Source organism: Balearica regulorum, chromosome 27 (genome assembly GCF_011004875.1).
Source record: "Balearica regulorum gibbericeps isolate bBalReg1 chromosome 27, bBalReg1.pri, whole genome shotgun sequence".
Classification (NCBI taxonomy): Eukaryota; Metazoa; Chordata; class Aves; order Gruiformes; family Gruidae; genus Balearica; species Balearica regulorum.
The window spans coordinates 1,302,571-1,312,581 of NC_046210.1; the positions used below are offsets into that span (position 1 = coordinate 1,302,571).

The 10,011-nt window shown below is 43.0% G+C and overlaps 1 protein-coding gene across 6 annotated transcripts in view; it reads left to right on the plus strand.

The window, feature by feature from the left end:
* The window catches only part of VDAC3 (voltage dependent anion channel 3), a 107,797-nt gene that overhangs the window by 93,641 nt on the left and 4,145 nt on the right, over positions 1–10,011 (plus strand). The window contains exons 1-6 of one of the 6 annotated variants that reach the window (XM_075736805.1): positions 179–194; positions 1,662–1,800; positions 3,959–4,030; positions 5,185–5,234; positions 8,325–8,477; positions 9,615–9,667. In XM_075736805.1, the coding sequence (XP_075592920.1) occupies positions 3,964–4,030; positions 5,185–5,234; positions 8,325–8,477; positions 9,615–9,667 (323 nt within the window). In that variant the 5' untranslated portion in view covers positions 179–194; positions 1,662–1,800; positions 3,959–3,963. Of the gene's footprint in view, positions 1–64; positions 195–247; positions 253–1,661; positions 1,801–3,955; positions 4,031–5,184; positions 5,235–7,711; positions 7,811–8,324; positions 8,478–9,614; positions 9,668–10,011 lie in introns of those variants that run through there. The other 5 variants (XM_075736804.1, XM_075736806.1, XM_075736803.1 and 2 more) reach the window with 5 other exon arrangements.

Here is a 10,011-nt window from a genome sequence, read left to right on the forward strand (position 1 = left end):
GGGGGGGCGGCAGCTGCGCAACCAGACCCGGCTCTGACGGCCCCGGGGCCCAGCGCGCGCAGGGCGGGGCCGTGCGGCGCCCGCCAGCCCTGACGGAAGGGGCCGGAGCAGCTGTAGGCGTGCCGGTGCGCATGTGCGGCGCATGCGGGCTGAGGGGCGCCGAGACCTCTACCCGGAGGCAGCGCGGCCGGCAGGTAGCGGCGGGGGTCCGGGGTGGGGTGGGGCGGGGCGGGGCGGGGCTGGCGCGGCTGGCCCTACCGGGGCCCGCGGTGCTGTCCGGCCGGTAGCCCGGTGGTGTCCTCGGGGCTGAGGCGGGCCGCCCTCGAGTCACCTTGCCGCGGCGGGGTCGGGCCAGAGCTCTGAGGGAGCGCCGGATGCTCGCCCCGGCTGGCGCTTCCGCCGCCGCGGGCTGTCGAGGCGATGGCCCCGGGGCGCGGGCCGGCTCTGGCTGAGCGGGCGGGCTGTGGGGGTCTTGCCAGCGCTCCGGTTTCTCGGCCGGGAAGCACGAACTTGTGGGGTCGGCAACGACCGAGCCTTCCCAGGGCGCCGCCGTTTACGCTGGGGAGAGGAGGAGGAGGAGGAGGAGGCGATGACGGGTCGCGCCGCCGACCCGGGGAGTTCCGGCGGGCCGCGCTCCGTTATCCGTTGCGTAATGCGCGTCAGTGACAGGCGAGGAGGCCGCGCTGCGCCGCTCGTGAGCGCGCTCGTGTGCCCGCGGCGCTGCCTGGCCGGGCCGCTCTCATGGCCGCGCAGCCCGCACCGCCGCCGGAGGGTGCGTGAGGGCCGCCTGCCCCTGCGGGGAGACGAAGCTGGCATCTCAAAGAGCGGCTCTGGTCGGTTTTCTTTCTTGTGTGCGTCGTTGTTTTGTTGGGGTGGTTTGTTTGGTTTGTTTTTGTGGTTTGGTTTGTTTTTTCCTCTTTTTTCACCGTTCCGGTGTAGGTATTCCCGTGCTTACCTCTTCATTGAGGTTTCCGGTTTGGTGTTATCTTTTTGCAGTTAATATACAGGCGTTGGCTTACTGTGCGGTATAGCTGAAGATGGCAACGTTAAGCGTGAATGGCCCCCAACCTTTTATTCCTTGATATATTTTCCCTGTGGTGGTTGTACTAATTTTGTTGTGTTGTGGGAGGGAGAATCAAAGCAGGAGATAAAGGAGGCTTTATCTTCTAGGTGCTTGGAATGAGTGCTGTGGCTTAGTTCTAGATCTCCGGCTTAATCTTTCTTTTCCTGCTTCACATTGTGTTTTGGCTGTTGTCATCGCATCTGGTTGACGGAGACCAGTTCAAATTTAGTATTAATAGCTGTGGAACTGTGAGCTTGGGTCCTCTAAACAATTCTGGCTTGCAAGAAGAGCTGCTTCTTACTAGCAAAGAATTTATGTATTTCAGAATGAGCTAACCTGAGGAATCTTTTTTTGTTTTTAGAATGCTGTTTAAATACTCACTTAATATTTAACATATACATTAAAACACAATACAGAAAATACAGCTGTATAGTGTAAAGAGAGGAGACATGTTAGGAGAGTGAACAGGCTCACAATATTCGAGATGTCTCAACAGCCGTATAAAAATGAGGCATAAACAGAACAGTGTCAGCCACGAGGGTGAGATTTAGGTTGAGAAGGTGATGAGCAGGATAGTAAAGTCCTCCTTTCCTTGAAGTGTTTTCAGCGAAGCTGGTGAGGAGAGCATCGAGACTACTTGGTGGTCAACTGCATTGTCGTTTGTCTTGCTACGGCCGTGCCCCCTCTGTGCAGGGAGGCAGTAAGATTTGAGAGACAGCTGGCGAAGCCTGAAAGAGGTAGGGTTGTAGCATGTTTTCAGAAACTGGGGTGGGGGTGTTAGCTAAGCTCCTGCTTTTGTTTGATGCAACATCTTCTTGTAATTTGAAAGTTAGAGTAGACCGATGCCTTCTAAACTCTGACTAGGTCAGTCCCAACTCCCAAAATGTGTTGTGGATCACTACCGATCACTGTCAAACTTCTAACTGAAAATAGGTTATGTGGTTTAGAGGCCAGCTACAAATCCATATGATTATGGAGTGTTCCTGTCATGTTTTCAACAGCTGGACAGTTCCCTGAAAGCCAGCTGTGACTAAAGAGCATTTAAAAAAAAAAATAAAAAAAAATCCCTATGTGTTGTATGAATTCTTAGGCAGCAAGTTGTCTTCCATATTGGTTTTTGCTGGAAAAAAATGTTTGAAGTTCAGGAGCATGTTAGGCAGTCACAACGTACGTAGCGTATCACCATGTTAAAGTGTCCAAGCATCAGCCTTGCTCCAAACACTTGAGTTACTAAGCTTTTTAAATCAGCGGGTTGAACTATTCTGACAAACCTATTAGAAAAAAACAAAACCAACCAACCAAAAAAACCCCCACAAACCCATAAAACCCCAAAACCCAAATTTGAAGTATGAGTTGAATTTCTGTATTGAGAGATTTCTTTGAAAAACTAATGTTTTAAAAGATACACTCTGCTGCTAAAACTATTGTAATAATTTAAACTATACCATCATAAAAGTGGCCATTCTCTTTCTCTTTTGTCAATTTAATGATTCTCCCTCCATGTTTGACAGGTAAAAAGTCCTTTTTACATAGTCATTCTGAGAAGTACCTGATTTATGTACTAATCTTCAGATAAGGAACCTGCAGTCATGCTTGGCTGGTTTAGATCCTCTAAACCCACAGGTATATACATATCCATAGAATCAGAATATCTCAAGTTGGAAGGGACCCATAAGGATCATCAAATCCACGTAGTGATAGATACATAGTGCAGGTTAGTTATTAAGTCACTGAAAGTAGAGCGTTTGCCTGCTATGGGATGTAAATTGCCCAAGTGCTTCCTTTTAGGAAAGGGCTAGCTATCTGAAAACAGGACTTAATTGCTTAATACAGATACTATTGCATTTGTGACAGGGACCGAGTATACCGGTAAGCAACTAAAATAGTGGAAGAGAGGTGATGACTTTAGGGATTTTACATGTTTTGCTTGCATTATTACTTTTTAGATTAGTCTTTCAGTATGGTATAAATAACAAATGGGGGATCAGGGATTTCTGGTGTCAGGTCTTGCAGAGAATAATATCAACAACTGTGTCAGCTGTAGGAAGGATTAAGTGGCCAAGAGTTACCCTTAAAATCAAACAAAAGCATCATCTTTGATAGCTTTTCTTTTCTGGAACAGGTGTGCCTTTACATGTATGCAAACTTACTCTAGAAGGGGAAGCCTAATTTTCCACTGGGGAATAGTTTTCCTACTTCTTTTAATGTAGATGGATTTTTCTGATGCAAAATCCCTAAATTGTGGTAACTAACATTAAATATGTCATGTCCATTGAAATATCACGTGCCTGTCCTTTCGAGTTTTGTCCTCTAAAGCAGTTGTAACAGTTACCTGTATTAGAAAATGTAGTTTTTGCTGCTGTGTATGCACAGTGCAGAAATACTGGTGGTGGCTGTGTGGTGTACAGAGGTCTCTCTCTATATTTTACGAATCTCTGAAAAAACTTTCAAAGAAGTCACAAGTGCCCGTGGAAGTCAGATATCTTTTTCTTTGGGATTGTTCAGTGCTGACGTGGCTTTGCCACTTCAAGTCCCTTTCAGAAAGGGTCCTGTCATGAAAGCAATGTTTGCTCGTTATGGGAACAGCACTAAGGCTCCTGTAAGCTCTTTTTGAAATGTAAGAATGTAAGGCGTACCTATGTAGTTGAATGTAATACTGTTCTTGGGGTTTAGTGATTCCAAAGAATGGATTGGCTTTCATGACTTCTTTGAATTGAAATGTGTTTGTTTCCATCAAAGCAATGATGATGCAAGGATGACTTTCATGAATGTTCTTCAAAGGTCTTGCAGTTCTGTATCGGTGAAGTATGCAGAGGGTACTAGTCATGGATGCTTATAAATGCTTTGGATTCTGTGCTGTTAAACCTAGGATTCTTACAGCTTCCAATGTTTCAGATCCAATGGCTGTCCCACCATCATACAGTGACTTGGGAAAGTCTGCCAGGGATGTATTCAACAAAGGATATGGTAAGTAACGTGACTGTGGTTTGATAACCTTTCACAGGTTTTTTTGGGGTTTTTTTTTTAGGCATCTTGAAAATGACAATAAAAACATTAGTACCCCAGAGATTCCCAAAATAATCCTGTGGTAGGAACTCAGCAGAGGCCCAGAGCATCTAGCCCCTTCTGAATTTGAACTTGAGACATGTATTGTGAAAATGCTGCAGTAGGCAAAGAGTTAGAGGAGAAAGTTAGGAGTTTGGCCTAAAGATGCACTCCAGAACAGTCTTTGAAGAATGCTGCGGTTTTTACCTTCCAGTTTTTGTATTTAGAGGCATTAAATCAGTCAAACTTGCATTGATTGCCATAGGATACCATATGTGGCAACAAACAGGTTCTTGAGGTAGAATGATCTTTATGTTAATCAGAACAGCCTATTGTCATGCCTATAGTGGAAATAATTTCATAATACTTGCATTCTTCTTCAAAGAATTTAAATGGAGACATTCTGATACTAGTCCCTTTTCTGGGAGCAGTACTAAAAGCATTGATGGCTTTTATCTGGTTTTGTGAGTGTGTAATAGGTTGCATTTGTATCCCAAATCCATACGCTACATAAAATTAAAAAGCACTCTGGTCTGGTCTCTGCCACCCTGGAGTTCAGGCTTTGCTAAAAGTCAACTCAAGTTCCCTGCTTTAGTGTCAGGTGTTTCAAGCTTTTCTACTCTGTGCAAGGGCCAGGTATTTCCCTGGATTCATAGCAGGTTAGAAAGAAAAAGAAGAAAGCAATACTATCTCTGTATGGCACTGGTTGAAGTAAGTTGAAACATATTTTTCTGAGAGAAGGGGAAAAGAAAAATTCCTGCCCTGCAATCAGAATTATAAAAGTAAATTGAGTAAATCAGAAGAAGTGGTAACTGTATTGATTGGTCTCAGCTGCAGGTAGCTACAGAAGGTGGAGATATTTGATGATGGGTGACTGTTACAACTATAAATTATGAGGCCACCCACTTTGAATTGTCAAAATTCCTTCAATCATTCTTCAGTATGATCAACAACTGTTGAAATACGAAAATAGGCTGTTTCAGGTCAGAGTACCCTGCTGTACTTTGGGTGTGTTGGAAATAAGGCTTGCTTGTATATTGTGGTGAAACAGACGCTGTGTACTCTTCTATTTTCAGGATTTGGAATGGTCAAGTTAGAGTTGAAGACCAAGTCTTCCAGTGGGGTGGTAAGTATTGGTGGCTTTCAACATCACCAGCATTGCAATGGAAGGACAAATTCCTGAACTGGTTGGTGGTAATAACTTGCTAGCAGGTGTTGCTTCTCTCTTTCAGTTCTCATTTAAAACCTATAGGTGACTGATGTATTTCTGTAATGATGTGTGGAACTGACGTAGCGGTCCTTCTTTTCCCACAGCGTGCCAAGAATTTTCACGCATTTTGTTATGGACATGTGGCTTTCCTCCTTGTTCCCATTGCCACATCCCAAACATAATAGTTTCTTCACCCTAAATAGCTCTCCTTTCTGCTTATGAATGCAATTGAGTTTCTTTGCTGCTGTTGTTTTTTGTAGGATTTTGAGCCCAGACTGACTTTTTATCCAAAAGGCCAAGGGCCAAATAAGAGCCACAGTTTAAGTTAACTTCTTTTTAACTCATCTCCACCATGCTTACAATGCAAGACCTAATTAAAACTAGTTGTCCTTCAGTACCCTTTATGTAGAATTTGAGAGCATTTTATAGACATTAATTAAGCTTTAGCACTTCAGGTAACTAGAAAATACTATGATCTCCACTTTAATGATGGAGAAGTGGAGCTTCCTCATGATTTCACAGCAGGGCTGGCAAAACCAGGAACGGATTTAATAATTTTAGTCTTCAACCACAGGCATATATTGTTTACTAGAGAAGCTTATTCTTACTCTGAGTCTCCGTTCCTGGTGTGCTACCACTTGATGCTGTTCTGATTGATAAGCTGTGCTGCTTTTCAGCCTACTTCGTAACCATATTTGCCTTAGCTCCCTCCTCTTGCGTTCTTATCGTGCAAACGGTGTAAGTCATTCCTTGTGTATTACTGTATTCTGTCTCAATTGAGCTTTTGATGGATTACTTGGTTGTGCACGAGGAACTATGTGGTCTCTATACTATGACTCCTACCAGTTACTGACATCTCATGATATGTGCATAGTTTTCCTGGCTGGAAGTTTTGATTCTCAAATAATATGGTAATGGTTAATTATGCTGTCTTCTGAATGTGACAGAACATGAACAACTGTATTAAGTTCTAAAATGGGCTTTTCCTTTTCCATGCAACTTTCGTGTTGGATGTTTATCCAGCTGGTAAGAATAATGACTGGTTTGGCATGTTGGCTCTTTATTGCTTTGTTTAGTGAGGTTTTCTGTGGTGCATACTGTCGTTCATAAACTGTTCCATTGGTTTTAGTCACGTTACCATCCACGTCATGACATTTGACTGTGTCTGTAGCTCTTAATCTGCTGTATGATCCATGTATGTAAAGCCACTTGCAATCTTTGTCTAACAATCCACAATAAGAACACTGTAAAAATGGCAGGAGGGAAAATAAGATAGATATGGTATTGATACAGTAGTCTGCTTCAGGTTTTGTGCTCGTTAGTGTTTCTAATGAGCATTCTGCTGCAGCAAAATGGAGTTTTGGGGATGGAGATGAGGTTAGGAACAAAGCATGAGATCTAATTCATACTTGGGTACTAATAGTACCTCTGATTGTTATGATACAGAAGTGTTTTGGGTGTTTTTCCCTTGGACCTAGGAAACAACAATGGTAGTGTCTATTGGTTGTAATTGTTTCATAGATTGCAAGTGGTTTGGCCTAGTAAGTGCATGGTGTTCCTGAAGATGACAGCCACCGTAGACTAGAAGGTCAATGAGAAGCTGAGCTTGACTGCTTGAGTGTGACATGGAGCCAGAATGTGTTTGATTTTCAGCCACAAAATATTCGAGAAATGCTTCTATGCTAGATGGTTTGATGAGATGTCTCTAGTTTAGACAGCTAAAGACTGATGGCAGCAGATGCTGACTGTGCACCTTCTGCTTCCAGAAGCAGATCCAGTTCTGACACCTGGCAAAATCCTTTGGCTTTTGATCATATGACAGGGCAGGGTTTTTTCCTTTGGCTGTGGCATTTTACAATCTTTCCTCTCTTGGTCTGAGAAACCAATCCAGGCCTTTTTAAACATTACCTGCCCTAAGATCAGAAGAAAATTACTTCTGAATTCTGATGGAGGCTTGAGACGTCTTTACACTGAATTTGTGGAAGTGACATTAGAGCAGTGTGTAGCAATTATGTCTTAAAGGATAGCCTAATGCATCCTGACTTGCATCACGTATTTTTGTTAGCTGGCTAGATGTGCTATAAAACTGCTGTGCTGTTGTAGTAGTGCATTAGTTTGAGTGTTTTTGTTGGGTTTGGGTTTTTTTGCCACGGTGTGTAAGGAACGTTACCTGGCTGTACTTCCCTGGCACTTCAGAACTATTCAAAGACAGTCTTTGTACACTCTGCGAAGTTCAGAATTGTGCAAGTAACGTATGCAGCATCCACGAATGAGACGGATCTTGAAAGTCAGGGTTCCAAAGCTTGCTATTCATCCAGCAGCATAAGTTGGATGTAGGATTGCTTTTCTTAAGGGAGAGTGGATTTCCAGAAGACTATAATAGGTGCTGTTTCATGCACAATTGGGACAGTACTGATAACATGATAAAGGGAATTAGAGGAGATTGTGAGGGAAAAAATCCAAGGATGCAAGCACCTTTGTGTCCCAAACAAGTATAATTTTGTATCTGGGTATGGACCTATGTGAAGGTACAGAGCAGGCTGTGGAATCTTGAAATAACAGTTGCCACCTTGGAGCAGAAAAATTATGGAGGAAAAAGGGTTTTTTTGGTGTGGGGGAGGTTGGTTGGTAAGTTAGGAAAAAACTTAGAGGGGGGAGCAGGTAATCAAATAATGATGCAGACGAAAAGTAAGTGAAGCTGTCAGGTCTTTGTGTAATAGTGCTTTTGGTCTTTGTGTAATAGTGCTTTTTCCAACCTAAGCAAGTTCCAGGGCTCTATCAGTACACCTCAATAAAAGAACCATCCAGAACAGAGACGCCAAAAGGAGTGGCGTTTTGTGATGCAAAAATAATTCTTTTTGGTAGGGTTAGGGAGGAGGAGGATGATTTTGAGGGTTCTGTCAAAAGGCCTAAGGGTAGCAAGTGTGAGTGCTGGCCTTTGACAAGTGGAAAAACTGCATGTAATTGCATATCAGAGTGCTGAAACTCGTATTATGCTCTTGGCAGGAATTCACTGCAACTGGTTCTTCCAACACAGACACAGGCAAGGCTTCAGGCAGTCTAGAGACCAAATATAAGATCAAAGACTATGGACTTACATTCACCCAGAAGTGGAACACAGACAATACATTGGGAACAGAAGTTTCCATGGAGGATCAGGTAAGAGGAAGTAGATACTCTGAAAATGTTTCTGTAACTCGTATGAGAAAGTATCGAGCAGAAAACATTGAAGAGTGAAAGTTGCACAAAACTATCTGGAGTATTAAAAAGAATGAAATTATGTATATTTGCAGAAAGCACAGACTGAGAGCATCATGAATTTTGGGGGTGGGAGGGGTGCAAGCATTCCCACAGCAACGTGCTGCTATGTAATGATCCAAAGGTACAGAGTTACTGCAGTTCTGGGCATGCGAAATGAGCTAGTTGGTTGAATGAGTATCACTATTATCCACTCCAAATAGGAGCTCTTGTTTGAAAATGCATTCTAGCTATGTAGAACTGTCACTGCTGCAGTCATGCCGGGAAAACAAAAGAGGGGTCTCGTAGTTTTAAGTGCTCTAACACACAAGGACTTAAGTTTGGCTGCCTTGAGATTAAATATATTTCGTAAGATTGAAGAGAAAGATTAGTGTTTGCAGCTTGGTACTGCTTATACAAAGGGTTGCTAGCATACAGCACTCTCAAAACACAGAATTATTTTTCAAATAGCTTTATGCTTTTCACTTAATGCCTGAAGCATGAGGTAATGGTGCCAAAGGTAGTAGAAGTTCTGTGGTGCCCTCTGCCATGTATGGCCACCAATTTTTGTAGTTAGGGTTTTGCACTTTTACCTGTGCTGTACAATGGAAAATGCTGTCCAGCCCAAAATAAGGGTGTGAATGCTGAGGTAGGTATGCGGTTTGGCCTGTCAAGTAGTATTGCGTCTTAAAAGAACACCTGTAGATTCTGAGAGAGATTCTTGAGCTACAGTATGGATTGTTGGAACCATAGGGGAATGAGCAAACATGAACTGAACAGCTTTTGTTCTTTAACATAGTTTCTCAATTTTCTTGTCAACACTAGATTTGAAATCTTCCTGTAATAACATACCTACAAAGCATGCGCTGTTATAGGGCCTCATTGTGGGGAGAAAGTCCAAATTTTAATCCCTTATCATACAGCATCTTCAGATTTCGTGGGAGACATTATGGTCATGTTTTGTCTTCTCTTTAGACAGGAAGTAGAGCTATAGTAGTGGAATATAACAAATCATGTTTCAGCAGAGTTCTGAGCAGACATCTCTATTTTTCTTTGCAGTTGGCTGAAGGATTGAAGGTGGCTCTTGACACTACATTTGTACCAAACACAGGGTAAATATTTTCCATTACCCTTATCTAAGAAGTGGTAGAATTTCCCGTAACTTTTAATTAGAAATGCTTATCTGGTCATTGTGTAAACACTCAAAATTTACCGTAGCCTATTATGCAGACACTGTAGAATATTTTGAAGGCAATGGATAACACCAGGCTCAGAAGGACCAAGGTCTGCTAAAAATGATTCTTCAGCTTTTTGGCAAATTTTGTTCTTCTGCAGTAGGTATTATGTTTTTGTAACACGTCCCTTAAACAGCTAGGTCTCACATGGACCACTTAACTTGTACCATCTTTCTCATAGTGTTGACGCTCCTACTGCTGTCAACTCAGTGCCTTAAGAA